The sequence below is a fragment of the Apiotrichum porosum genome (genome assembly GCF_003942205.1).
Source record: "Apiotrichum porosum strain DSM 27194 chromosome Unknown scaffold_2, whole genome shotgun sequence".
NCBI lineage: Eukaryota > Fungi > Basidiomycota > Tremellomycetes > Trichosporonales > Trichosporonaceae > Apiotrichum > Apiotrichum porosum.
This window is the reverse complement of record NW_021167109.1, coordinates 2,080,879-2,107,251: the sequence shown is the minus strand read 5'-3', so window position 1 is coordinate 2,107,251 and position 26,373 is coordinate 2,080,879. Positions and strand designations below refer to the sequence as shown.

At 59.7% G+C, this 26,373-nt stretch overlaps 17 protein-coding genes across 17 annotated transcripts; 7 read left to right on the top strand and 10 right to left on the bottom strand.

Moving 5' to 3' along the window:
* Positions 1-69: 69 nt before the first annotated feature.
* TOA2 (Transcription initiation factor IIA small chain (TFIIA 13.5 kDa subunit)) lies at positions 70-810 on the top strand (the record flags this gene model as incomplete). The annotated part of the gene is made up of 5 exons (XM_028620391.1): positions 70-128; positions 193-280; positions 342-401; positions 558-646; positions 711-810. 5 exons carry the CDS (start codon positions 70-72, stop codon positions 808-810), a joined length of 396 nt encoding a protein of 131 aa, XP_028479363.1.
* Positions 811-1,376: 566 nt separating this feature from the next.
* EHS24_004846 (uncharacterized protein) lies at positions 1,377-1,717 on the bottom strand (the record flags this gene model as incomplete). The annotated part of the gene is made up of 3 exons (XM_028620390.1): positions 1,377-1,488; positions 1,579-1,645; positions 1,696-1,717. 3 exons carry the CDS (start codon positions 1,715-1,717, stop codon positions 1,377-1,379), a joined length of 201 nt encoding a protein of 66 aa, XP_028479362.1.
* A 215-nt stretch (positions 1,718-1,932) lies between these two features.
* Positions 1,933-3,089, top strand: EHS24_004845 (uncharacterized protein; the record flags this gene model as incomplete). Its single annotated transcript, XM_028620389.1, has 6 exons — positions 1,933-2,060; positions 2,120-2,404; positions 2,458-2,667; positions 2,717-2,826; positions 2,884-3,037; positions 3,086-3,089. 6 exons carry the CDS (start codon positions 1,933-1,935, stop codon positions 3,087-3,089), a joined length of 891 nt encoding a protein of 296 aa, XP_028479361.1.
* A 2,271-nt stretch (positions 3,090-5,360) lies between these two features.
* Positions 5,361-7,196, top strand: EHS24_004844 (uncharacterized protein; the record flags this gene model as incomplete). The annotated part of the gene is made up of 2 exons (XM_028620388.1): positions 5,361-5,575; positions 5,633-7,196. The coding sequence occupies 2 exons, from the start codon at positions 5,361-5,363 to the stop codon at positions 7,194-7,196; spliced, it is 1,779 nt and encodes a 592-aa protein (XP_028479360.1).
* Positions 7,197-8,102: 906 nt separating this feature from the next.
* EHS24_004843 (uncharacterized protein) lies at positions 8,103-8,829 on the bottom strand (the record flags this gene model as incomplete). Its single annotated transcript, XM_028620387.1, has 3 exons — positions 8,103-8,140; positions 8,221-8,293; positions 8,341-8,829. The coding sequence occupies 3 exons, from the start codon at positions 8,827-8,829 to the stop codon at positions 8,103-8,105; spliced, it is 600 nt and encodes a 199-aa protein (XP_028479359.1).
* A 953-nt stretch (positions 8,830-9,782) lies between these two features.
* EHS24_004842 (uncharacterized protein) lies at positions 9,783-10,335 on the top strand (the record flags this gene model as incomplete). Its single annotated transcript, XM_028620386.1, has 2 exons — positions 9,783-10,032; positions 10,073-10,335. 2 exons carry the CDS (start codon positions 9,783-9,785, stop codon positions 10,333-10,335), a joined length of 513 nt encoding a protein of 170 aa, XP_028479358.1.
* A 739-nt stretch (positions 10,336-11,074) lies between these two features.
* EHS24_004841 (uncharacterized protein) lies at positions 11,075-11,762 on the top strand (the record flags this gene model as incomplete). Its single annotated transcript, XM_028620385.1, has 2 exons — positions 11,075-11,414; positions 11,476-11,762. 2 exons carry the CDS (start codon positions 11,075-11,077, stop codon positions 11,760-11,762), a joined length of 627 nt encoding a protein of 208 aa, XP_028479357.1.
* A 954-nt stretch (positions 11,763-12,716) lies between these two features.
* On the bottom strand, positions 12,717-13,084 carry EHS24_004840 (uncharacterized protein; the record flags this gene model as incomplete). Its single annotated transcript, XM_028620384.1, has 2 exons — positions 12,717-12,964; positions 13,039-13,084. The coding sequence occupies 2 exons, from the start codon at positions 13,082-13,084 to the stop codon at positions 12,717-12,719; spliced, it is 294 nt and encodes a 97-aa protein (XP_028479356.1).
* Positions 13,085-13,419: 335 nt separating this feature from the next.
* Positions 13,420-14,513, bottom strand: EHS24_004839 (uncharacterized protein; the record flags this gene model as incomplete). Its single annotated transcript, XM_028620383.1, has 3 exons — positions 13,420-13,424; positions 13,469-14,422; positions 14,474-14,513. The coding sequence occupies 3 exons, from the start codon at positions 14,511-14,513 to the stop codon at positions 13,420-13,422; spliced, it is 999 nt and encodes a 332-aa protein (XP_028479355.1).
* A 429-nt stretch (positions 14,514-14,942) lies between these two features.
* On the bottom strand, positions 14,943-16,315 carry EHS24_004838 (uncharacterized protein; the record flags this gene model as incomplete). Its single annotated transcript, XM_028620382.1, has 3 exons — positions 14,943-15,499; positions 15,537-15,662; positions 15,709-16,315. The coding sequence occupies 3 exons, from the start codon at positions 16,313-16,315 to the stop codon at positions 14,943-14,945; spliced, it is 1,290 nt and encodes a 429-aa protein (XP_028479354.1).
* Positions 16,316-17,001: 686 nt separating this feature from the next.
* EHS24_004837 (uncharacterized protein) lies at positions 17,002-17,520 on the bottom strand (the record flags this gene model as incomplete). Its single annotated transcript, XM_028620381.1, has 1 exon — positions 17,002-17,520. The coding sequence occupies one exon, from the start codon at positions 17,518-17,520 to the stop codon at positions 17,002-17,004; it is 519 nt and encodes a 172-aa protein (XP_028479353.1).
* An 83-nt stretch (positions 17,521-17,603) lies between these two features.
* Positions 17,604-18,778, bottom strand: EHS24_004836 (uncharacterized protein; the record flags this gene model as incomplete). The annotated part of the gene is made up of 3 exons (XM_028620380.1): positions 17,604-18,233; positions 18,295-18,310; positions 18,363-18,778. 3 exons carry the CDS (start codon positions 18,776-18,778, stop codon positions 17,604-17,606), a joined length of 1,062 nt encoding a protein of 353 aa, XP_028479352.1.
* A 1,374-nt stretch (positions 18,779-20,152) lies between these two features.
* On the top strand, positions 20,153-21,056 carry EHS24_004835 (uncharacterized protein; the record flags this gene model as incomplete). The annotated part of the gene is made up of 3 exons (XM_028620379.1): positions 20,153-20,500; positions 20,557-20,720; positions 20,765-21,056. 3 exons carry the CDS (start codon positions 20,153-20,155, stop codon positions 21,054-21,056), a joined length of 804 nt encoding a protein of 267 aa, XP_028479351.1.
* Positions 21,057-21,563: 507 nt separating this feature from the next.
* On the bottom strand, positions 21,564-22,226 carry EHS24_004834 (uncharacterized protein; the record flags this gene model as incomplete). Its single annotated transcript, XM_028620378.1, has 2 exons — positions 21,564-21,889; positions 21,953-22,226. 2 exons carry the CDS (start codon positions 22,224-22,226, stop codon positions 21,564-21,566), a joined length of 600 nt encoding a protein of 199 aa, XP_028479350.1.
* Positions 22,227-23,087: 861 nt separating this feature from the next.
* On the top strand, positions 23,088-23,737 carry EHS24_004833 (uncharacterized protein; the record flags this gene model as incomplete). The annotated part of the gene is made up of 3 exons (XM_028620377.1): positions 23,088-23,340; positions 23,388-23,705; positions 23,730-23,737. 3 exons carry the CDS (start codon positions 23,088-23,090, stop codon positions 23,735-23,737), a joined length of 579 nt encoding a protein of 192 aa, XP_028479349.1.
* A 507-nt stretch (positions 23,738-24,244) lies between these two features.
* Positions 24,245-24,769, bottom strand: EHS24_004832 (uncharacterized protein; the record flags this gene model as incomplete). The annotated part of the gene is made up of 1 exon (XM_028620376.1): positions 24,245-24,769. The coding sequence occupies one exon, from the start codon at positions 24,767-24,769 to the stop codon at positions 24,245-24,247; it is 525 nt and encodes a 174-aa protein (XP_028479348.1).
* A 576-nt stretch (positions 24,770-25,345) lies between these two features.
* EHS24_004831 (uncharacterized protein) lies at positions 25,346-26,203 on the bottom strand (the record flags this gene model as incomplete). Its single annotated transcript, XM_028620375.1, has 3 exons — positions 25,346-25,590; positions 25,642-25,953; positions 25,990-26,203. 3 exons carry the CDS (start codon positions 26,201-26,203, stop codon positions 25,346-25,348), a joined length of 771 nt encoding a protein of 256 aa, XP_028479347.1.
* Between the last annotated feature and the right edge of the window lie 170 nt (positions 26,204-26,373).

The following is a 26,373-nucleotide window of genomic DNA, read 5'->3' as shown; positions in this document are numbered from 1 at the left end:
GCTTTCGCCACTGGACACTTTGCGACCTTTTCCCCCTCGTTGGACTTCCATCGTTGACATCTCACAACAATGGCGGCCACATCCGGCGACAAGGGTACACAGTACTACGAGTTCTACCGCGGCTCCAGGTGTGTATACCTTCCTTCTCTCTCTTCGTGTGCAACTCGCGCGCTGACAGGCCCCCGCTCTCAGCATCGGCACCGCGCTGACTGACTCGCTCGATGAGCTCATTACCTCGGGCGACATTCCCCCTCAGCTCGCTATGCGTGTGCTGCAGCAGGTGCGTGCGGAACATACGCGTTTGCGGTGTGTGCGAGAGAGCTTTTGCTGACAGACGACAGTTTGACAAGTCGTTGACAGAGTGCCTCCAAAAGGGCGTCAAGCAGAAGACGACCGTTCGCGTGGGTATCACTTCTCTCTCACCTTACCTCCTGTCATTCCCTTCTCCTCAGAAGGGATAGGGAGTGTCTTTGCACTGCCGCTGTTAGATCCTTGGCGATGTACAGCGGCTACGCGGGACCTCACCGGCTGTGAAGTCACTGCTGACAGAACCGCAGGGCCATCTCGCGACCTACCGCCTCTGTGACGACGTGTGGACGTTTGTCGTGCGCGATCCCCAGTTCCGTATGGAGGGCACTGGTTCTTCGTGAGTGGAAGTCTGGCAGCTGTGTGATGCCTTGTATCGCTCCTATCAGGACTAACCCTCCCAGGTCAAGCGGCGAGCTGGTCACCGCCCCCAAGATCAAGATTGTCGCGTGCAAGTCTGCCGACGCAACTGACGGCCGCAAGGGTCAGCACTTCAACAAGTGAGCGTGCCAAACACCGGAACCGTGTCACCACCACGCAAAAAACAGGGCAGGAGCTACAACGCATGTAGAGAGCGAGAGAGAGCGAGGAGCATTCGAAGGAGAGACGAGAGACAACCCCAGACAAGCCAAAGAGACACCTTTTAGGGAAGCATCACAGAAATGTACAGTCATGTAGCATCATACCCAGAGCACCCCTTCGACACTGGTACACTGATACACACGGTGGTATACATTCGACATAATGATACACTTGTCAGAAACTGTCTAGACGGCACGGTGCATTCCGAACCTTGCACAAAGCTTTATCGCGTCGAGGTACGCGTCGGAGGCTGGACGGGTTCGTGCCGGGGGTTACCGAGCGTCTGTAAGCGAAAGCGACGCCGCGCGACGTGGCCGTGGCCGCCGCGCATGGCGTGCTGCCAATCCATGGAGGGACTCTCACACCGAGTCACACCACCACGATACGCAAGGCCGCCCCATGTCGAGGCCGTCAGGTCGTCAGGTTGGCTGGAGCAGGTGGGGCGGTGGGCTGGAAGGGCTAGACACGAGGACGGACATGAAGCTCCATCATGCGCGTGCGGCGCCGCCGATGGCCCGCGCTGCCTTGGGCACAATGTCGCGCGCCGAGCCCTTGGCGGCGAGGAGGGAGATGACGAGACAGCTGGCCACGAACGCGGTGCTATGTGGCCGTCAGCGTGGGTGCGAAGAGCGGGGGAGAGGGAGGTGGGCGAGGGAAGGCGGCGAAGACTGCGAACGGTGGGCGACTCACAACTTGTAGAACGTTGCGCGGGACAGCTGGCGTTCTTCCTCAGAGGTGCGCGAGGATGCAAAGATGGCTATAGATGGTGAGTTGGGGCACTGATAAGACAGGTCCGTTCCAACTCACAGCGTAGGTTGGGAAGGGCCATGGTGTTGCGTTGTTGGTGGTTGGTGGAGTGGGTGATTCCTCGACGGTGACGCTCACCGTTCGGCGGCAAAAAGTCAACAAGCCGGATGTGATGGGGCCCGGCCTCCACTTGGCGCTTCTTCCTCGACCATACTCTCCTCCATTCATTCTTCCCCCCATTTCTTCATCCACATCACCCTTCGCTGGACGGAGGCGTATCCCATTCAAGCACCCAAAATGTTCAAGAAACGTTCCCGCCCCGCCGCCGTGCGCGAGAAGACGCCAGACACGGGCGCCGACGAGGTCGTCTCGGCGGCGACGAGCGCGCCCGACACGGGCGACGAGCGCGAGGACACCCCCGAGGGGTGAGTCTTTTCTTTCTCTGCCCACATCCCTCTCCCCTGCCCAACTGACTCTTCTCCAGACAGAGCATCGAGCAGATGATCCTCCTCCGCAAGCTGCGCCGAGGACAGCAGGGCATCGACCTGGAAAAGTTCAACCGCGGCGAGGCGCGCAAAAGGCCCAAAGACACCGTCGCAGACATGGACGCGTACGGCCTGCAGAGCGCTGGCGGCCTGTCGCATTCTGCCAGTTCCAGTTCCAAGCCGCGAGCAGATGCCGGGGACGACGAGGGGGAGCAGCTGGCGCGTAAAGTCCGTCAAAACAACTTTACGCAGCAGACCAACGCGCTCGATGTCAACAAGCACATGTGAGCTAGTGGGAGACGTTGTCTCGTTTGTTCAGAGCTCACACTTTTCGCAGGATGGCATTCATCGAGACTGAGATGGCCAAGAAGAAGGGTATTGCCGAAGGCTCCGCAGAGGCGCGTGAGCTCGACCCGCAGACGCAGCTGTACGACCTTGCGGACCGGTACAAGGTAGAGGGCGTGCAGGTTGGCGAGGACGAGGAGGGCAACGTGACCAACTCACTGGGCATGCTGTCTGCCATTCCAGAAATGGATCTGGGCATGGAGTGGGTAGCAGTACTGTGGTAATGGATTACCCGCTGACACGGTCGACAGGAACCGCCTGCGCAACATTGAAGAGACCGAAAAGGCCAAGCGCGAGCTCATGGAGAAGCGCGCACAGGAGCAGCGCAGGACAGACGACGACCCGCTAGCGTCGACACGATGTGAGTGCAGTTGGCCGGGCTGTTATTGGGAAGCAACGTAGCTGACATCCTCCCCAGTCTTCCGTGGCCAGCAGCGCGAAGTGGACATCCAGCGCGAGATGAAGAAGGCACGCCGCGAGGCGGCCGGTCTCGAGCCGTACCAGCACAAGGAGCGGGCGCCAAAGGCCGAAATGGCCAGCGACGAGGTGGTCATGGAACGGTTCAAGAAGAGGTGAGCTGCACGACTGTGTAACGGGAGCTGACATGACAGGATGAGGAGATAGATGTGGATCCAGAGATGAGACTTGTTGTAAACTTTCACATTGCACACATTACACCCGCCAGACTGTTGCTCGAGCAGAGTTGCATGCCTACAAGAGGCAGAGTTTGAGTGTACGGATGGCTGAGGCGGCTTGGTATCGCCACGCAAAGCGATGGGGGCAGACGCTACCACCGGGGGACACGATGTTCGCCGCCAGTGCACCACCGGGTTCTGCACCATCTGCTCGACATTGACAACGTGCACCAACTTACCAGTGATCCAATAACCTCATCCAAATGCGACCCCATGTTCCGTCCGTGTCATCACACGGACAAGCGCTGCTCCGCAACGACGCTCGAACGGAGGCTGATAAACCGGATCCTGTGCCAGCCAAGACGGCCGCCAAGGGCTTTCCCACTCCAAGGTCCAAGGTTTCGAAGTAGCATTACCAGGACCTGCCACCTCTCCCGTGGCTGCGATAGCGCCATTTGCCGCCTTGCTTGTACTGCACCTGTACCGCGGTACCGCCGATGGCTGACTGCGCGACTTTGTGGATTTGACCGAGGCGGCGAGGCGATACAATGCGTTTCGGCCCACACTTTTGCCACTCAACTTGGCGTCCAGCTCGCACCTGACAGCCTGCAACCGCAGGGCAGGACATGCTGGCCGGCAATGCCCGCAGTGCGGTGGCTGAAGCACGTGTGATTAGACGTGAGACGTCTAGTTGCATCCACTTGAACGCTCTGCGGTTGGTAGCTGGGTGTACGGGATTTTGGTTTCCGACATCGCCACCCAGCCACGGATCCCGGAGCAGTGCAGATAAAACGCGTGGCGGCCGTGGCGGATGATGGAGAGCGGTGCAGATAAAAACTCGCGCAGCGAGGTCGTTTTGTTGAAGGCCAATCAAGCAGCTCTCTCCCTCCAACAGGCCAAGCTCTGGCCAAGGTTGCACCAAGGATCCAAGGACAGACGAGACGCTGCAGGTGACGTCCAGTCTCGGGAAAGTGTATAGCATTGGGCCGGACAAAGAGGCCACCCTGGCTCATGGTCAGTGTAATTGCCCGTTCCTGCTGCCTGCCAAGGTTCCTGTCGGATCGACAGGCCCAACATGCTGGTATGCTGACAATGCTGCATGCCCCGCCTGACGTCAAGCTTGCATGCGCCAGTGCTTGGCAAGACATGCATCGGGGATTCACGACGACGACCCAGTCGGGACGGACATGCCGTTCTCGGACGTGGGCTGTACCCAACAGGTCTATGCGTCGGGAAGCTAGAAGCAAAGTGTGATGCTGTGATGCCCACCACCACCACCTACCTGCGCACCTGCTGTGTTGCACCGCGGCGTCGGTGATGTGCCAGCCGTGCGCACAGTGTGGCTTGGGCTACTACTGAACGCGTCCAGGGATGTTTTGCTCGCTTGTCAAGCATATCGGTGTGCAGGGGGGATGTTGCAGTCATGGCCACTGCCTCGACACACGTTTGTTTCAATTGCAGCAACCCACAGGCCACAGACCACAGGCCACAGGCCCCATACGGAGAGGCTCCACACCGCCGATGGTATCGGAAAGTCTGTGACTTTGGATGCCCGGCCATGTCCGCTGCCGTCTCGAGCTGGTCACCACCGCCGAGTCCGGTGAGACTGAGATCCCAGAGAGGGTGGTGCTCCGCGGCCGTAGGACGTTGGCAACTGCCCCTGCCAAGAAGGGGCCGAGTGTTGTCGGTCATCAAGCGCGCCATTGCCGCCGGAACCGAGATACGACAGGATGATGTTGTCGCTACCGTCGGCTGCACCGCGTGCATGAGAGCTCATGAGAGAGATGGTATGCTTGGCAGCGACGACAGAGGTGCAGACGGTGGAACATGCACTGCACCCAGCGCACCCCCCCAGGCACCCACACGGGCTGTTGCGCTTTAACCTGCAGTGCGTGTGTGCCTGAAGACAAAGAGCGATAGCATGCCTCGCCCTGTCGTCGTCGCTGTCCAAAATACCGCATCACCTGTCCATCGCCGCTGCTGCATAGATCTGTTGAGCTGCTGAGGTGACCCGTGCTTGAGGCCGGAAGAGCTCCTCGGTGATGCGTGATGCGTGATGCGGTGCAGCGACGGTCAGTCATGCCTTTGTTAATGCCGACGTCCGTGATCCGTGAGCTGATGTAGCGTCTATATAAGAGCGACCTCGCCTCGCCACTTGGTCATCCTCACCAACCAACACACACACATACACCCCTACTCTACTCTATACACTCGCACTCAAGCTTAACCTCAAGCTTCACCGCCAACTCAACCCTCCAACATGCTCCCCCACCCTCGCAAGAGCGAGTCCGACTATGACGGCGCCACCGCTGTCGGTGACAACCACTCTGGACCCACGCCCAAGAACAACGGCTTCAACAACGGATATCTCGTCCCGGAGCCTCCCCTCAAGGTCCCTCGCGGCCCTCGTGGTTCTCCCAACGTCGTTGCCGACCTCCCCTTCGTTGACGCCACCGCCTACCTTGACGAGAAGCAGTGAGTTTGTTGAACCCCCCAGGTAATGATGGACAAACGATGCTGACACCTGTGCAGCCCCCTCCTCGTCCGCATTGGCAAGGAGGGTGTGATTGGGGCCCTCCACGACCTCAACAAGGAACTCATTGCCTCGGGCCACTCGGCCCTCCTCTCTGACAAGCGTCCTCACCAGCTCGTGGGCCGCGAGGTCAACCCCGGTTCATTTGGCCTGTACGAGTACGCCTCGGGTCCCAAGATCCTCCTGCACCCTGGTCGCTACCCTGGTACCCCGCTCGCCAACTGGATCGGATGCAGCTGGAAGGGCACCTACGACATGGCCACCAACTTTCCTCCCCTGCAGCAGTCGAGTGGCGTCCTCGTCCCCGACGCGGCCCTGTCCAAGCTGGGTCTCACCATTGTGCAGGTCTCGCAGAACCAGGCTGCCGTCTGCCTCGACCCGCAGAACCGTGTCTTTGTCGTCGCCGACGGGGGTTTCGTCGCCATGGCTACCGACGGCGCGTACCGCGTCCTCGGCCTCGTTGACCAGACCCACCTGCGCAACAAGGTCTCGGACCCATACTCGAAGCAGACTCTGGGCCACACACAGCAGATCAGCATGCCCTCGGGCCACGTCGCGGCGACTTTCCTCGACATTCCCGCCAACAACGTCGCCATCCTCCAGCGCAAGAACGAGCTCTTCCAGCTCACTGCGGGCCAGCACCACCTCACCACATCGGCAGTCACGATCCGTGGATACTTTACCCTCTCGGAAGTGCAGCAGGAGCTCGAGGCGTCCAACATTTACACGCGCGACTCGGTGCCCGTCTACCTTCGCCTGTACATTCGCTACCAGCTCAACGAGCCTCTCCTCCTCGCCCGCCACGGCTACCCTACGCCATTCGACGCGCTCCAGGACAAGACGCGCTCGATACTCACGCAAATCATTGCCCACCTCGACTACTCGAGCATGGCCCGCACGCGTACCGCCGCGCCCGACGGTATCACGCACATGGACGACAACATGGAGGAGGACGTCGGCGCCGTGTTTGTCTCTGCGGTCCGCACGCAGGCGATTGACGAGCTCAAGGTCGCGGCAGCAGAGTACGGCATCACGCTCGAGGACCTTGCGATCATTGACCGCAAGTTCAAGGGCGAGATTGCGGCCAAGCTCGACTCGCTGACCACACGCGCGCTCGAGGCCCAGGTCGAGTCGGCCAACCTCGACCGCGAGAACGCCAACAAGCGCCGCAAGCAAGAGGGCGAGGCCAAGGTCCTCGAGCTGCAGAACGCCATGAAGCGCGCGACGGCGGAAACCGAGGCCGCCAACAAGGTGCAGGCGGCGCGCGCGTGGGCCGAGGCGCACCTCATCGAGGCGGACGCCCAGGCCAACGCGACCAAGATGAAGGCCGCGGCCGACGCCGAGGCCATCCGTATCCAGGCCCAGGCCGACGCCGAGATCCACGACGAGTTTGCGCGCGCACTCGCCAGCAACCGTGTCGAGGTCCTCCGCACAAAGGCCTATGGCAACAACACCGTGTTCGCACCCCTCGAGGCCCTGAACACGGGCGGCATGGTCGGCATGGGTCTTGCCGCTGGCGGTCTGTCGCGCGCCAACACCATCGCCGCGCCGGCGCGCAAGTAGGCGAGCAAGCGGGCGAGCGAGCGAGGGAGCGAACGCAAGCCCAAGGGACCAAGGTTGCTGTCCTGTGACTTAGAATACGACTCGAATTAATGCGGTCTGTGGCAGAAGCAGTGTAAACTAGTAAACCAGTTTTTTGAGATGTACAGAAGTTTGGTCACGAAAGCAACCAGGACGCAATGTGCCCAAGGTCTCCCATGCGAGCGACGACAAACGCCAAGGTCAGCCATCCTACGTCATTGTACAGGACCCACTGCCTCCCCTGCTACAGGGGCCAGCAAGACATGGTCCTGCTGGCCTGTTGGATCCTGCGCCAAAGTTTAAAGTGTGGACGGAGAGGTACGGAGAGCTGTGACGGGGAAACATCTCTGTTGTCGGCCGGTCCGCGCACAGATTATCCGACGGTCGGGAACAGAGAAAGCAAGCGCGGTGCATCACTCTGGGATCTGGTACACACTCTGGCACTCCGCTTCGGGATCGGGTCGCTTCGGGACATGCAACGCGCTGCGCGGTGCCGCTTCTAGCGGCGCGGCTAGTGGGGAGTACAGGCAGGGTAGGGTGTATTATGCATATGGACATGGAGGGGGGAGCAAGTGGGTATCGTCAAATGAGTCGTTTGAGTCGTAGAGTCGTGGAGTGGACATGAGGGTGGGAGGCGGGAGGCTGGAGGAGGGGTGGCCGGAGTGGTGACTTGCGACTTGCACTGCCTGTCGACGACGTGTATCTGCTGTGGGACAGTCATGCTTGCTGCGCAGAGGGCTCGTGTCCGCGACCCAACCCAAAGCTAATGTTGCTCGAAAAGGGTGCAAGGGGACCCCCAAACGTGACGACTCGCACTGACGCAGCCGAGGATGGTCTGCGGGCAGTCACTTTTCGGCCGTGACCTGCGACAACAAGAACGCAAGCGCTCTAGTCCTCGAGCTCGAGGGCAGAGTGCCGCACGTCGGCTACCAGGTCGCAGTAGCGTGTGACTGGGAGGGGGGAGAGGGTAAGCGAAGCCGAGACGTTTCCTAGCGGTAACACGTACGCAGGTTAAGCTCCTTCTCGACCATTGCGCGATGGGCGCCTGCTGCCATACGCAGTTCCTCTGTCAGAGAGGCCTGTCACCCCGTCAGCAAGCCGGAAGGGAGAGGACCGCAAAACTCACATGGAACCGCTCGGCCTCGGCACTCATCTGCTCCATAAAGTTGTACACGCGCCAGGTGGTGTCAAACGAGTCGAGCGTGCCCGTCGACGGGTTCGAGAGCGTCGTGTTGGGCGGGAGGACCTTGGGCCTGTCTCCAGCGTGCGCGTCGTAGGGCGCTTCATTCTCGCGTCGCTGGTTCTTCTTGCTCAACCACACCCACGTATCGTACACGATCCAAATGACCTCGCCCGTCGATGTATAGCACGGCGATCCTGATCCTGATCCCGAGAGCGCGAGCGCCGCCTGCACTTTGCGGCTGTGCCGCGCCAGTTCGCGGGTCGTCGACTCGGGAACGACGAGGTGGGTGGTGCGCGCGTCCACCTGGTCGACGAGCCTGCCGCCGCCGCCCTCGACCATCTCGCGCATCTTCTTCAAGTACCAGTCGTCTGCGTGCTCCGAGACAGCGACGACGAGGCCGTCAAACGGGCGGGAGTGGTATGTCGAGATCATTGTCGGCGACTGTAGTGGTGGTGGTGGTGGTAGTGGAAGACAAATGTTCAGACATAAAAGTTGGCCAAGAGGTGCTCATAAAGATTGCGTCCCACGCACCGAAATGTCTCGCAGGGGATGCTCTTGGGTGTGGGGGAGACCTGTGGGGAACAATAAGAATCAGAACAGGTCCAAAGGGAAACGAGTAGGGACCATGATCCCATGAACGCCGCACGGTTCGTTTGCAACGTTGCGTTCCTATGGCGGCGACCACGTCATGGTCAGTCACCACCACCGCTTCTTCCAACACGAGGTCCATTGTGGGGTCTGCAACTGACTGCAAGTGCACTCTCCCACACATGCATACTCATACCAAAGCCTCCTCTATGTGAATGGGAGGAAGGCCAGTCATGTCCCGGGGCCATACGGCATGTGGCGACGTTCGTCAAGGGTCGTGGCGGCCAGGTTTGCCGTGCACGGTGAGGGGTCCCACACTGCGAGTTCCTGTCCACCACGACGTCAGGCTTCCGAGTAGGCCGTGAGCATACCGGGCACAGTGCACAGTGAGGCGTTGTTCTGAGGGGCAACCAGCCAGAGGTGGTGTCATGTTGTCAAGACGCACAGACGGGATGGCATGTTCTGTGGCTTTTCGAAACCTTCTGCTTGGGTGGATAGCGTCTTTCTTGTTCGCTGGTCACTCTGACGCCACACTCATGGGGCTCGCTGACGGCTTCCATAAAAGCACAGGTCTATCAACCCGCGCTTGCACTGACAAACCCGTTACAGTTGTACAGTCGATGGCATGCGGGTTGCCGAAACCGTCCAGCGGTTCCTGTCAATCATCTTGGTTAATGGCCGTTTAACCGCATGCGGCGTCCCGTACTGGAACGACATCCTGTGAGTATGGTCGCTTTCAGCATAACCCCACCTCACTCTCGTCCTCTCTACCACTCCACAACCCTCTTCACGCCAGCATGCCGCAAAACGTCCTACCCATCCCTTTCGAAGTGATATACGCTGCGTCGGACCCTCCAGCACGTGTGCTGCTGAGGACCCTCCAATTCGAGTATGGCGGCATCCCGGTCCCCATCGCTCCCGAGCATGCTCAAGCTATCCACCGGCTGGCCTCGCACATTATCAAAACCTATAAGAGGAGCTTTTACCCAAAAACCGAACACGACAAGATGTTCAAGCTGGTGGCGGACGCCCACAGAATAAGCACCGGTGAGTTGCCAACACGGCGGGTCTCTGTCTGACGCAACAGAACAACCATGGAAGCCGGCCCAGTCGACTGGGCGTACCGTCAACGGTGACCACAAGCCCTTGTCCAAAGCCAGTCAAGACCAGATCAAACGCTTGGAAACTCAGAATTTGCAGCTCAAGCGTGAACTGGCCCGGCTGAAGCGCCAAATCGTCGACCTCACCGGCAATGTGGCGAGCCTGGAGACCAAGACTGTTCAACTTAAGCGCAAGTTCGACCATGAGGATGACTCCACACTGTGTGACGGCGATAATGAGGGCAGGTAGCTGGAGCACACGTTTATATTCTTCAAACGCATACCGTGTGGCCCAAGTTGAAGGGCGGGAAGAGGGATCCCGCCCACTTGTTCTGATCATGAACCACTGGCAGGAGGAGCACATAGCTAGACAGCATGAAACTGTACATACGTAACACTATTACGACAATACACAACCAGGCAAACAGACCATCACAGAGACCACAGGTAGAGGTGGCGCCAATATGTCTCGGTGGCCACACTGGAGCGTGGCTCTGTCGACCGCCTCGGACAGGCTGTCGGAAGACTGGGGAAGCTGGCCGGGTCGACAGGTGCCCAAAGGCAGCGATAGTGGCGGGGTGACGAGCGGCCCACGATGGATTGGAGCAGCCGTGCCCCCTGGGTCTTTGTTGACAGGCATGCGGCTGTGCAGGTATCGGATGCTCCGGAATACACCAAGTGGTCCGGGAGCACACGGTCGGATCATGTATGTCATTATCGGCTGAGCTCATCTGGCGATGGACGAGTCACTGTTTTGCATCTTTTGGCGCCCAGGTCGGACCTTGTATGTCGCCATGCTTCTTGGCAGAGGCGGTGAGTGCGCGATATAGTTGTTCAAAGAACGTGGAGCCAACTTGATCCGTCAATGGTGTGAGCCGGTACGGCCGAGTGGGTGGCGGTGTCCGTGGCGATGCCGTCACCAGCATATAATGGGCCTTGTTTGCATACACCCTTCTTCCTCGTCACTACACACTTACCCACTCACCACAATGTCTACCTTCTTCAACCGAGGCAGCTCGCAGCCCTTGCGCCCCGCGCCGCCACCCACCTACACCCCGGACATCAAGGTCGCTCTTCCAGTCCCGGAGAACACGTTGCCTCCCATTCCCATCTCGTTCAGGATTCTCCGTACTGCCGAGATCCGCTTCAAGGAAGCGGGCTTTGTGGAACTTGCAGCACTGTACGGCGGCATCCCCGTCCCTGTTGCGCCGTGGCATTTCCGCCAGCTTCTCGACGCCGAGGTCGAGTTCAGCGACAAGCCGTTCGAGGATGCCGACCTCAAGGCCGAGTTTGCCGAGTTTGTGCAGCTCGTCAACGCCACAGTCCAGAGTACGTTCGCTCCCCGCGGCACTAACCCTTCCTTCTGAGCGTCCCTAAACCCGGTCCACAGAGCACCCGTACCCGTACGTCGAGGAGGAAGTGGTCACGGTATCCAAGTTTGGCAAGGGCAAGAGCACCACGACAAACAACACGTCGGCCGCGCCGCGCGGTCCGAGCAAGGAACTCATCGCGCTCCGCGTGCGCGTCACGTCGTTGAACAACGAGCTGGCCGCCGCCAAGAAGGAAGTCGAGGAGCTCCGGCTCCTCCAGTCGTCCCAGAGCGCACTGTATGCCTCCCAGGTCGCGGGCATGATGAAGACGGCGACGGCGCAGCAGGCGCGGATCACGGCCATTTGACCGTGGCGGCGAATGGCCTTGAATTTCTCGACGATTTAATGAATGTTTTTATTTTATTTCTTTTGTGTTGTCCATAACCCCCCAAACTGTGATCCTGAAATGAATGCTATGCCTTCTGCGTAACCTCCAGTACCACAAGGGATATTATGACAATGCCAGGACAAACGAATTGCCCTTCGCTGAACGACATGGGCGGCGGGCTCCAACAACATCTGTGGCTGCTCGGCGATGGATCACAGAGGTCAGCCGAGCGAGCCGACAGAATCTCTTGGCGGCGGAGGAGAAACGGCACTGCCTCACGAGATAGTGGATAGTGGACTCCTTCCATGACATCCGCGGCTGCAGCCGACTCGGTCGTGTATCACCCGCCTAGTCCCCGGCTAGATGGTGGACCGGCAACCATTGTCAGGTGATGAGCGACTTTTTGGTGGACGGCGGTGCTCTAGGAGCCACTGATGCAGGTGCCTGATCCTGCCCATGCCTGTCGCCGTGGCGACCTGGTTGGACCTTGATGTGCGGGTGAATAGGGCTGAGAGAGCATCTGATCGCCGACCGGAGCGGAGCAGACGAGATAAGCAGTCGAGGCCGTCAGTCAGCCGAGCGCCGCGCGATTCCACGGGATTGCTGTACCGCCGAAGTTGCGGGGTGGCGGATGCTCCAGTATGACGAGTATCAGTGAGTACCGCCATGTCATGATTCCTCCAGCACTGACTTCGCCACCCACACCTCGCTCAATAACGGCAAGGTCCAGAATGCCACCCATGGGACAGGATCCATTTAGAGTGTACATCTCCTCATCATACACGAGCCTGCCACCCTTTGATGTGGTCTCGTCATCGAGTGGTTGCGTCTTCACATTACCTGTCAGCCCTCCCCTTGTCCCAAGTCTCACCCCCCTCTCCCCCTCTCCCTCCCCCTCTCCCTCCCCCTCCCCGCGACCACTCACAGCTAATGCTAATGCTTGCCGACCAACCCCGTCGATTCTGGTACCTTTCGTGTCTCGGTGTCGCCATGGACCAGCCTGCCCACTTGGCTCTTGACGCCGCGCGCCAGTGCGGTCCAGTGCATCCCCGTCGCCGCGGCGTAGTATCCGATGCGGGACCCGGCGAACACGTGTCCATGAGACGGGTCGTGCGCGCCCATGTTGTCGTCGTCGGCGTAGGGGTCTGGGTGGGTCGGGTCGTACAGGGCCTGGTGGTCGGCTACTGCGTCAGGATGAGAGTCGGCAAGGAAGAGTGTGGTGTGAAGACGACGACGTCGAGGGTCTGGGACGTACGGGAGCTTGCTCTGGCCATGAGGAGAGGCGCGTTCTCGGTTGCCATGGTGTATGGTTCTAGTATGATTACAAGCGAGTGAGCGATGGGGAGAAACGTGAAAGAGCCGACGACGCATGCACCGAGTAGAGACTCTGTCAGCTGTGAGACTTCGGGTCGGATAGACCAGCGTCCACCATTCACACTGTCAAAGTGGACGCTGACGTCGTCGTGTCTCGGTGTATCCTTGTAGGGGTGTGTAACCGTGTAACCGTGAGTGTGTCACCGAAATTCGGGAAACCGAAACGTGTGCTGCATAGATCATGAGTCGTCTCGGCGCACAGCGACACAGACGCTCGTCCTAACTATTCCTATTATCATATGATGGTCATATCATCATGAACTCAGACTGGGACGAGTTAGCGGTCACGTTTAGGGCCTCTACCAACTCACGTTTCTCGTTGACGCCCGTCTCGCCCTTGAGCAATGGCTGGTTCGGCTGGTTCTCAGGCTCGGGTGTGGCATACTCGGAATCGACAGCAATGTCATCGTCCGTGTGCTCGTCGGCGCCCGCGGCAGTCTTTTCGTCGTGGGCCACGTCGTACGCGGGTGGTCCAGCAGGCTCCGGGACTTGTGCACCTTGCGAGGAAGCGTCCGCGGCGTGGGCTGAACCAGCGTGGGCCGAACCAGCCTGAGCCTCAGCCTGAGCTTGGGCCTGAGCCTGAGCCTGCTGGAACCCGCGCTCCCCGCTCAACGTGCGGCCCAGCTCGACGCCAAAGCCCTCCACACCTTGACCGAACTGCGTTCCGCGCCGCTCGACCTCCTGCCCCAGACCCGAAGCGACCTTTTCGATCGTCGAGCCCCACTGGGACGCGAGGGCCGTGATGCGCGCGCCCCATCCCGCCGTGATGCGCTCGGCGCGGGGCCGGGCGTCGTCGGCCATGCGCTCGACGCGCGATCCCCATTCCGTCGACCGGTCCTCAATCTGCTGTCCCAGCAGCGCGGTGCGCTTCTCCGCCTCGACCGCGAGGTTGGCCGTCTGGCGCTGGATGATCTCGGCGACCTGGGCGGTGCGCGCGTCGACCTCGTTCTGCGCCGTGGTAGCGTGCGAGTGGACCTGGGCGCCAAAGTCGATGGCAATGTCTTCGATGCGCGTGCTGAACTCGTTGACGAGCGACTCGAGCCGGCGGTTGAGCTGCTGCATCGGGTCGACGTACGGGTTCGGGTTGGCGGGGGGCAGGCCGTCCGGCGCTGGAGTCAGCACCGGGGTGGGCGGGTCCGGTGCTGCCGCGGACGCAGTGGGCGCTGCGGGTGGGAGAGGGAGTCGCTGTGGTGGTGGTGGTGGTGCGGTCGGGAGATCCTTGTGCTCGATGTCGATTGTCGTGGGAGTGACGCCCGTGTCGAGCTCTGCATTGATGTCAGCACAATACACCATGCACGCAGACCGCTACCACTCACCATCCTCTTCAATGTGCGATGTATCGCTGTTGGTGTACATGGTTGTGTGTGGTAATGGAGTGTGTTTGGTGGTAGCGAAGAACGCGCGTTGTGGGCAAAGACGTCATTTATATACCCCGAAGCCGTAGTGGGCGGCGATTACCGATACACGACGTCTCTCTGGGATCTCTGGACCCTCCACGACGCATTGTCCAACGCTCGACGCGTGTCGTGTAGACGAGTTCTGGGCTTGAAGATGTGCGTGGGCGGCGCAGCTTGCGTCATGTGCGCAACGAGATGGAAGATGATGACCAGATGGTCTTTGCGTGGATGGAAAGAACAAAGAACCCATTCCACTGCACGTGCCATCGGAAAAGCGCGGCAAGAAGCATCGACGTGCAAATGTCACGTAAAACGCGGCCAGGCCGTACCCACATACCCATATTACCCGGGGCTCATACATGCGCCTCCAGCGAGCACTCTACAGCCACTAATCGTCATCATACACCTCGCTCCGCTCCTCAATGTCCTCCAGCATGTCGTCCGTTCCCTCGTCCGTCTCCACGCCCGGACGCGCACTGCTGCAGAACTGGCACTTTGCCCGCTCCCAGTCGGGATTGTGCAGCCGGCAACTGCGGCACACCCAGATGACAATGTCGGGCGGGAGCGGCGTGGTTGCGGGAATGTCAAAGCTGCTATAACTGGCCTGTGATGGCGAGTCGCTCTCGCCGTCGCTCTCAGTGTCACGCGGGGCCGGGTCGATCGCGGGGACACGGGGTCGTGGACCGGCACGGGGAGGCAGGCTCCGACTGCGTTCTTTGGGAGCGACCACTTTGGGCAGACGCGTCGGCGTGAACCCGAACAGCTGGGCGGGGGGAACGGCCTGCTGTGAGCCGCACCCCAGGTCCTTGAGCATGTCGGTGAGGTTGTCGACGCGGGCGGAGAGCGTGGTGACTTCATGTGGGATGGAAGGGAGGGGTTTCTTGGACGGACCCGTCTCGGTCTTGCCCGTCTCTGGTGTCGCAGGGGTGAAGCCGCCGCCGTTGTCTGCTGGGTTAGCGTTGGTCGAAAGCACTACACCCACATTTGAGCTCGAGAAGCTCGAGACGCAGACGCAGCACCTCTTGTCCAGCCCAGGCCATCTGCGCCTTGCTTGCCAAGTCGGCAACCAGCGCCTCGAGATCATCGACGCGGCTGGCTACGGCGTCGTCTGGCGGATCTGGTGGGTCAGCGTCCGACGATGCTACTCTACCCACACTGCGTCACAGCATAGACCTGGTCGAGAAACGCCCTCGCTGTCGCCGTCTCGTTGGGACACTCCTCCACCTCGCTGCATGTGTCCAGGCAGAGCTGGAGGTGCTTGGACTTGACAGGGATAGGGAGGCCTCCATGTTCTGTCTGGAGCGCGACGAGCGCGTCGCGGCACACATAGGACAGGATCTGGGAACGGAGCAGCGGGAGTGGGATGGGCACAACGGTGCGTGCTCGCCGGCGGCGTGCGGTCGATCGGGTCCGCGTGCTCCGCCTGGCACTCGGCGCTGGCATGGCGCTGTGGAAGTCGTCGTCGTCGGTGTCGTCGTCAGAGGCCCCTTGGTTGTGGGCATGTCTGTTCTCTTGGAAACGGACACTCGGGGTCGGGAGCGCCGCGCTGCCCGGTGGTGGCAAGTTTCCAATGTACTCTGCGTACACGTCTTTCTCCCCCTCGGGTGCAAGGGAGATGGGCGTCGGGGGAAGCCGAGCTGGCGAGTACGCTGGCGGCGTGCGCTTGCTGGCCCCCGACGTCGATGTCGTCGGCGTTGTGGGCGCGAGGCGGTTGGAGAGTGGCCTGCCGTTGACGAGCCGGTTGTGGTCGCCGGATGCCATGGTTGTGGGATACGAATGAGGTGCGAGGTGGGAAAGAAGAATGTTGTCAATGTGATTGTTGCTGTCGAGAAGCACAAACGCACACCACAGCACGGTCAAGGCACCCAAACCCTTCTGCGCCACCAGAAGCATAGCGCGCACACCCCGCCCCCCGCCACAACCGCCGCCGCCGCCGCGACCTTCTTATCCCCCTGCTGATACCATCCAAGGATTCGCCAGGTAACGCATGTACTGCGGAAAGAGCGCCGGAGTGGGACCGCCGCGTCGGGCAGGTTGTCGTGTTGAAGGGATGGTGCGGATGGTGAGGACGACAATGACGATGAGGGCGACGGCAATGACATCATTCCTTGTATGTGGTCTTATCAAAATAAAGTAAACGTCATTAGTCCTTATTGTTGTTGTTGTTACTCGTCGGCAACCATGGTAGTGCAGCTGGCCACATTCATCCATCCACCATGCTGTTCACAGACAACGTCACACGCTTCCCTCGCGCACACTACAGACTGGAAGCACGTCCCTTTGTTGTGCCCTCCCCAGCCGCTTCCAGTGACTGCTCTCTCTCCAGCCCTAATTGATGGGTCTTCCTAACCGGCAGGATCCGCTGCTTCTGAGGGCGTTGGCTGATTTGGTTGACTGAATAAGGCATCTGCATTATGTACTGTATGTACCGCGTTGGTTCACAATCGTCAAACCGCCGGGGACTCCTCGTCAATGATGTTGTGTCTGTTGTCCAGCACAATCTCCCGGTTGAAGAATGAAGCGATGAAGGAGGGGAAAGTGAGGATCAAGGCCGCGAGTGCCATTCTACGATAAGTTTTGTCGTAGGCCACAATGATGTCGGCCCTCGGCTCGGAGATGCGGGCGAGGGTGATGTCGCCCGCGATGCTGAGCACGTCGGTGACATTGAGGCCCGGGACCGCCTCGAGGTTGGCGACCAGGCTCGAGGTCCACATGGATCCGGCGGCCGACGCTCCGATGCCGTTGCACAGGCTTTCGGCAAAGATGTACACGGCAAGCGCGATGGCGAGGTCGTCGTGGCTTACCGAGGCCTGGAACGCCGTCTGTGCCGCCATGAGGGCGAACGCCGCACCGCCTTGGAATAAGACCTGCGAGAAGACGAGGGCGACGGTACTGGTGTTGCCAGCTGTCGCAGAGAAGTAGATGATGCCGGCGGCGATACAGACGATGGCGTTTCCGGAGATCATCATGATTTTGTAGCGCCGGGTGTAGTGTTGCACGACGCCTGCCACAAGGCTGAAGAAGCAGAGTGCCGCCGAGCCGGCAATACTCATGTAAGTCCACTGGGACTCGTCGTAGTCCTTGACGACCCAGATCCAGCTGGTCCAGTAGTGTTGTAGACGCCGGTCACGAGGAAGAGCATGATGGTGGTAAAGAGACAGAGCAGGTAGTTGAGCTTGAAGATCCGCAGAGGGAAGAGCGGGTGGGCAGCAAATTTCCACTCCCAAATGATAAATAGGATGAAAATGACGCCGCCAACCACTTCCATGGCGATCATTGACGGATTTGACCAGCCGCCGACGGCACTTGCGTACAGCGTGGGAGGGCAGAGGAGGAGCGAAAAGGCGAAGCCGATGAGGATTAGCCCGAGGGGATCAACAAGTGCCAGCGTTCGACGGATCCTGTTCGCGAGCGGCGCCTTGACGACCTCAGCGGGGCCCTTCTCGGCCGTCAATTGCTGCTTGGCCTTACGATCCGCCCAGAACAGCATGCCGAGGATGGGGGCGACGCAGACCGGCATCATGACGCAGAACATGCCGTAACCCCACCTCCAGTTCTCCAGCCCAACCCCGGCGGCGATGTTGGACGAAACGAACGCGAACGGGAGGTAGATGAACGAGACCATCCCGTACGCCAGACCGCGGTTGCGAAGCGTGGTGACGTCGGCCACAATGAGCGACTGCAAGAAAGACAAGCCGATGTTGCCTGACAATCAGCGGGGCAGAGCGGATCGAGCTTACCGAGAGAGTAAATGACCTGACCAACTGCGAGTCCTGTCACGGTCTGGGACGAGGCCGAGATGATGTACCCAAGGGTGTAGAGGAGGAGGCTGAGGAGCAGGCATATGGGGCGGGCGGCCATGTCGGCGAGCTTGCCCCAGAACGGCTGGATGACCGCCGCCATCACCGCCGTCAGGAGCGTGATGGTCGACAGGATGGGATGTTGCCCAAAAAAGGACGTGGCAAACGACAAGTAGAGACCCGTGGTGGCAGACGAGATGTCGAGAGCCAAGGCCCAGCAGACGAAAGCCACCCAGAAAAAGGTCTGCTTCTTGGATGTGTTGTAGAGCCGACGGAAGGCCTCGATGCGTGAAACAGCATCAGGACTGTCCTTGGGGGTGGCCACAGGGTTGGACCCGTTGTTGAGGTCAATGGATTTGGCAGCGTCGTCCTCGGCAGGCGGAACGGTGTCGAAACCGCCGATGTGCTGAGCAGAGTCGACCATTTTGAAGCCAAGTGGGGGCGAGGCCCGCTCCCGACGTCTGATTGTGGGTTGTGCTTTTTGACCTGGGGACAACTCGGTTGAGGCTCTCGGTCGCGCACAGGCTGGGAGAGTTGAAGGCGAAGGCCAATGGAAAGCGTCACAAAAAATGGCTCATCGGCGAGCGGTGTTTATTAGATCGCTGTGATACACCCAAATCATGCTCTTCAGGCTTTTGTAAGTGTCTCGCTCACGACTATCGAAGCCGCGCAGTAGAAAACAAGATTGCAAGCAACGGGTAGGTAAACAAGAGCAGGATAGGGCCAAGAGAGGGGTGATGGCCAGAGAAACGGCATCAAAAGGAACAAAATAGGTCGCAAACAGTACTGTGAGGGGCGACAGGCAAATGGGTGGCGACAGGCAAATGGGTGGCGACAGGCAAATGGGTTAGGAGCTACCATGCCATCCTCTAAGCATCTGCGTGAGACGTTCCCTACCGCATCAGCTCTGGACTCTGTTGGAAGAGAATGTGGCCGGGCCGTGCGGAGACCTCTCGACTGAGCGCTGCCAGCATCCCGACGTCTTGTCGATCGCCGCGATATACATATGCCTCTTCAGGTTCTCCTTGTAACTTGAGCCCACGCGTCCCCTCGCCTCGTTCATCATGCGTACCTTGCTCGCGCACTCCTCGGAAAAGCGCTCCCGCCGCTGAGCTGGCCGCTGCTGAGGACGCGCTCGACCGAAAACAGTGCTCCATCCACGCATCACCTTCGTCGTAGAGGTAGAGACGCCCGGGGTCTATCATCAGCACTTGCTTGTGGTAATTGGAGTGTTGGTCCCCAACGGCACGGTCCCCGCCACCGGCGACTTGATCAAAAATGGACATGAACTGTCGGCTGTCGAATGACTGGGTGTTGCGCGTCACGGGAGAGGTAAGACACCTTGACCTCGCGGGTCTCTTTGCACGATTGATTGACCGGGGACAGAAAGGTGTGGATGGGCAGACAGCCCCCACTGTAGCGTTCAGTTCACGGGTCAAGAGTTCACGAAGGAAGGTCATCTCTGACCCGGATAACTGGTAGATCCGGGGTCTGGCCAGCTTGGGCTCCAGGATGAGCTCAATTTCAGCGTCGTACTGCCGGTGCGGAGGAAGGATCGTGGTGCCAACGGATTCACGGAAAATCTCCACAAAGTCATGCACGACTTCTTGAATCTCGTCGTCCTGCGAGGTAACTGCGGGGGAGAGGGGGTTCTTCGTGGAGGGTTGCGAAAATGTGGGTCTTATCAAAATACAACACACGTCATCAACCCTTTGTTGTGCTCGTCGTCGTCGGCACCCTCTCCCCCCACGACGACAACATATTCGGTGTGGCCGGGGCCACACTTCATCCATCCACCATGCTGTTTCCAGACAGCATCACACGCTTCCCTCGCACAGACTGGAAGCACGTCCCTTTCTCATGCCCTCCCATACCTCGGGGCATGCTGGACGCGAAGGCTCGCTGGGCAGCATGCACCGCAAGCAAACGATGGCAAGCCGCATTCGACGACGACAACGACGGCCACTTGACAACTGGCACCCCCGGCCAACTCGACGCCGTAGACTTTGCCGTCGCTGTCTTTGGTGTGGCGTATCGCATGAAAGACTACATGCGTGTCATTTCAAGGCATCGTAAAAGTACAATTGCCTCTGGCGAGGGATGGAGAGCCATCACGGACCTTGTCATTCAGACGGCGTACGACATTGTGGGTCTCTCTTGCGTTCTCAATGCTGTTCGGCGCCTTGCTCACTCCTTCACCAGGCCTGCACGTCGGTATCGAATCGTTTCCAAAACTTTACGCTGCCCGAACTCGACTATGTGCGCAAGTTTGCGAGGGGCGCCATGGACAGTGTCTGGGACGAAGGCATCGACTCGTTGGGTACGCTGCAACGCACTGAATACGACGAGGACTTGTTTACCGACCGGTATGTGCTGACAATGTTGACCCTGTACTGACCTGGAATGCCAGCTACATGCCAGATCCAGTGTCGATTCCTCTGCGTGCGTTCACGGTCGTCAATCATGAGCTCGACCACGACCCAGAGGCAGAGGACAAGAAGCGGGTCCTGCTTGTCGATGCCTGCGGCGACGTTGTTTGCGGATATCGTGGTAAAGACCTTCCAGACGAGTATCGCAAAGTCGTCCATCCCTGGGACCATACGTCACCGCCGGGTACGCCTTCCCAGAGCACAACGTCGTCACCAACATCGTCTACACCATCCTGTGACAACCAACACCCAACAGACGTCAGCTTGCACTGAAGCCCCATGCGGCCCACCACTGAGCCCTCACAATTTGTATCATTGAACGACTGTGGTTATGCCTGTACCATACGGTTATGCATGTGTATATAATGTTGTCCATGCTCTGATCTCTGACCCTCCGGTCCCCATGAAGCGCGTAAAGGTGTCGCTGATTGCTGAAAAATACCGGAAAATAGACGCAAAGGGACGACCCTTGACAGGCTGGGATGTTTGGTTTGTGGCTGGATCGCTGAGTCCTCGCACATGCTTGCACCCAAAGAATGTTGAATGCATATGGTATTACCTGTCTCCTCTCACATATGTTACCCGCGTCCATCTGCCCTTCGATTCTATCGGCTGCACAGCTGCGTGCCGCACGTCTCAGAAACACGTGTTGGAAAACGCGGTCGTGCGATTGCTGCACCAAAGAAAGCACCGAGGAGATCCGTTCGCGGTCGTGGCGTTACGCTGCACGGGTCCGTCACCCCGCCGCCAGGACCACACAGGCTTGTCCGCGCTTTCTTTTCAAGACTTGAAACGGACGTTCTGGGCTGGCAGACGCGACGGTGGCGAGGGCGACGGACGGTGCAGCAGGATCGAGCCAGGCGGGGAAGGCGGGGCCTCGAGCGTTGCCGGCGAAGGAGGCGTGGGCTGGCACACACCACCACCACCACCACCACCACTTTTGGCACTGAGCGGGAGGGCGGCGGCCAGGTGTTCCATCTGCGAGGCAAGCTGGGCTTTGAGGGTGTCGACCTCGTTGGTAAGCATGTTGACCTCGCTGGTGAGGATGTTGATCTGCGTGACCTCGGCCTGGCGGTTCTTGTCAATGGAGGCCTGGAATGGACGCGCTGCAAGGACACAAAAAGTCAGTCCACCCGTCATCTTCCAGTGTAACCGCATCCCTCACTTACAGATGCTAAACACATACAGCTCCTCCAGCAGCTTGTTGGCCCGTTCAGCCACGGCGGGGTGGTTCAGCTTGGTGTTGGGGTTACTCGTCGTGCGGAACTTGACATCGAGCAGGAATGCAAAGACGGCAGCAAACACGTCTGGTGGGGTGGGGATGGGGATTCCGCCAGTCGTGGCCTGCATATGTAGGACGGCGGTGTGCTTTGTAATGTCGATGGATGGGTGTCGCAGCAGATCGAGTGGGATACGAATGACTTTGACTGTGGGGTCGTTCATCGTTACTGAGGCCGGAGGGACGAATGGGTGGAGGAAGAATGCTTCGTCGGAGAGACGAGCTTAAAGATTGCGAGCGAGTCTGCAGCCTGTACAGTCCGAGTCACCTGGCGGTCACTCCGTGGTCTGTGCTGCGGTATGCAGAGATCCTGCTGGTGCGCGATGGCCATCTCCAGCGTTAGCAATGAACGCCTCGAAAGAACGAACCCGGTCCCCCTTTGATCGTGGATCGTGGGGCCCGGGCGGCGCAACAGCGGTCTCTGGGGCATAGCAACATCAGCATTCCATTAAACGTACACATAACCGGTAGCCTGTTTGTCTATGGTGAGTCCATCTGCAGACCTTGGCATTGGAAACACGCTAGATGCCTGGCGTACTGGCGCTGTGGGGGGGCTGGCGTTGGGAGAGAGGTGTTGTCAAAATCTCAAGCGGGGAAAGACGGGGTTGATAGTCTGTGCGGCTTGCCGGCGGTGGCGTCGAGCAAGCTCGATGTCGTCGGAAAGAGGCTGTGGCGAGATCCAATGTGATAAAACGGCTACTGTTTGAGTTGCATGCTTGGCGCCAGAGGAGATCAGATAGAAGTGGGGCGAGGAGGATAACAGTGGAGAGGAGTCACTCCATCCTGTGGGGACTCGCAACTGGTGGGGACAAACGCGTAGCGCAAGCGAAGCCAATGTTGTCAAGTGTGTACGTCACATAGCAGGACGTGCACACATCCTTACCTCACATTGCAGACGTCACAGCTGTGTGCTGCTTTCGAGCCTGTCCGCAAAGCAACCACAGACTCTCACAGGTCGGGGTGCCAAGGCCCCCTCACTTCTTCTCCTTATCCAACGCAGAGCCCTCTTGCCGTCCCTCATCTCCATGCAAGACCCGATCCCCATCCCAGCCCGCCTCGCCGAGCGCAATGTCACCATGCGGTTCCTCAAGACTCGGTTCGGCGGGATCCCTGTGCCACTGATGAAGGGCGACTATGTCGTTTCGTTGGAAATCATCCGGCACGAGCTGTCCAGACGAGTGTGGTCATGGTCATGGTATCAGCCAGTGCCGCGCCAGTACGAGGACGACCTGCACACGTTTGCCAAGCAGCTCTCGGAAATGGCCCTCAAGCGTAATGGTGAGGCAGCCGTCAGCGTTCTGGAGCACGACTGACACTCGACCAAGGCACTGCCACGCCCACACCCACACCCACAGCCACACCGCCTGCGCCAGCGTCACCTCCCATTCGCATGCCGCACCGCCTGCTCACGTCGCGCATCGGCTCGTGGCCCAACGCGAGGTCCGTCGCCAACCACCGGCGCCACCTCCTGCGTCTGTCGTTTGAGCACGGCGGCATCCCCGTCCCTATCGCGCACTGCGACTATCGGTTCGGCATGGAAATGGCGAACATGGTGGTCGGGTGGCATCCGTACGGGCGGCAGTCGGGCCTGCTGGTGCAGGCTGCGCAGGCCCTGCGCCGCGCGCTCGCCGCTGCGCCTGCTGGTGAGTGGGTGGTGGAGAGACGAGTTGGCTGATGCTGGTGGATAGAACCGCGCGTGGACGAGGACAAGGACAAGGACGGTCGGGGGACAGTTGGGGTACGGTCGTGTGCGGTTCCAGGAGGCGATGGAGAGGGCCCAGCCCAAGGCGCATGACTGAGGCCAGGGCCTGCAGCTCGCGTGTTCAGGACGATGGCAGAGATAGCCGGGGATGGATTGCACTGTTGGAAGAAGTGAAGATCTAACAAACTGCTGCGGGACTTTGGTGGAGATAAGATTGTGTCAGTCAGTCGCGTTCGCCTTTACGACAACCCGCGCAGCACAGCCCGAGACATGCCAGCCTCACGTAAGCCATGCTGAGCACTCCCCGCGCCCACCTACATACCCGGCGGCAACGATGCTGCGAGAGGCCAGGACTATGCATCGAGGACAACAGGAGCGGGATGTGGGATGGATGCCTCTTGCCAGATGACGGCAGACATTCGAATAGGACCAAGGGATCGCATGGGACGAAAGCTTAGTGTTTTTTGGCAAAGTACTTGTTTACAGCCGTGTCACCTCCATGATGGCCTGCGCGACGGCCTCTTTCCTCTTGTCGGCGTCAAACGCTCGTCCCAGGCCACGCTGCTCCAGGATGGACGCCAGGCGCGGCGCGCGCTCGAGGTACCAGTCGCGCTCGACCTCGTCGCCCATGTGTCGTGCGCATATGCGCGCGTTGATGGTCTGCGGGGTGGCGATGAGCCGCACAAAGAAGAACTCGCCCGTGCCGTCTGACGGCACGCCCGTCGCTGCGCAGTACCGCTCGACGGCGTTTGGGTCCTCGATGACGCCCGCCACGATGAGCAGCTCGCACCCTGCCTGGCGGTAGTTTGCGCTCACGGCCGCGAGGTTGCGCAGCTCGAGCTCGAGGTCAAACGGGTCGTGCACGGGTGTGGGGTACCGATCTCGCAGGCTGTCCGTGTCGATTACGGCGTGTGGTCGACCCTGGGCAGACAGGATTCTGCTCACGGCCGCGGCGGTGGTGGTCTTGCCGACGCCGACGGTGCCGTTGATGAACAAGGTGCGCATGGAGAGGCCTGGGTGAGGACGATGGTACGGATGGGCCTTTGCTGTGGATGTCGGGGGGGCGGCGGGCTCCCCGCAACATGCATGCGAGAGATATGGGTGGGCTAGACGGCGGGGGCCGCGCAGAGAAAAAGAGGCGGACGCAATTAGGATATTATGGGCGCGGGTCACTTGCTGCATTGCTGCATTGCTGCATTGCTGCTTTCATGTGGGCATGCGTTCTGGCCTCGCTTGCCCGCTCCATGCGGATCGCACTATTCCTGTACACTGCTCGGAAGCGCGTGCTCGCTTCAGCACAAACAAGGAAAGCAAGGTGACAAAGTGTGCGCTTGATCTTATCAACGTATTACAGTGACTTCCTAATCAGATCAGGCACGTCAATACAAACAACGGCTCTAATCGACTATTCTGGTCCCTCGACTGTGACTCTAATAGTTGGGACCAGGCGGAGGCCACCGCCCACAGGTGGGCCTGGAACCACTGGATGACGCTGCTAACTGCTGAGGGCCAGGTGCCGCAAGCCAGGCAATAGAGTCCTTGGCTGGAGCAGGCATGGGGAGGGAGGACCCTCCGCTGGAATCACACATTCACCAGCGTAATCTCGTCATCCTCCTTGCCAGTCGCATTGGGAGTGAACAAGGCAGTACCTGGTCCCGCATGGCTACCTTGGGTAGGAGTCGCACCTGCTCCCGACCGTCCCTGCTGTTGCTCCTCCCTTTGCCGCATTCGCTCAACACGCTCGCGGTGGAGGCGGTCCTGGACGGACGCTATACGCTCCCTCTCGCGACGGTCACGCTCGCTCCCGACACCTTTCACAGCAGGTCCTGTGGTGTCAGACATTGTTTCGGCGTGTGTCGTTTGTGAAAAAAACGTACGTGAGGCTCCCGGTGGCGAGGCCGCGTCGACGAGGTCCTTGCCGAACGTGGTCACGGCGATTTGGGCTACGTAGCCGCCTTCCAACGAGCTTGCTCGCGCTTGCAGCTGGTTGACGGCCTCCATGCCTAGCACAAAGTGTTCCTCGGAGAGCGGCAGGGGCAGACCACCGTGTTCGACCTGGAGCCTCCGAAGACCCGGGGTGTTTGTAGAGCCCAGCGGTTGGGTGCCATCGACCGGCGGCCAGTTGTATGGTGCCAGCATAGCGAGCGGAACGACGATGGGGCGGAGAGCTGGAGCCGCGGCAGGCTCCACTGAGAGGTTAGACTCGTCGGCTGTTCTAAACTCACTCTTCATGTTGTCATAGACCTCTGTCAGCATGTCGCGGTACACCTTCACTTCGTGTCTTGACCGTGCCGGCGAGTTCCAGTATGCCGACCAGTCAAAGCAGCGCTCAACGTGGTCCACCGTGAGAGGCAGGGGGAGCCCACCACTCTGCAGTTTCAACCATAGGAGTCGTGGGTTGTGCTTGGCCACTTCGTCTGGGATCTCGATGACGGACATGGGGGTGGTGTGAGGTAGGTGTTGTGAAGATGTCGCTCGCTGGCTTTGCTGTGCCGAGCTCGATGATCAATGACGCCACAGGGCTGCTCGAAAGCACTAGGCACAGGTGCGACGGCGACGCTGCATGCTGCATACTGCCATGAGACGACGGTCGAGTCTACGTTGGATGC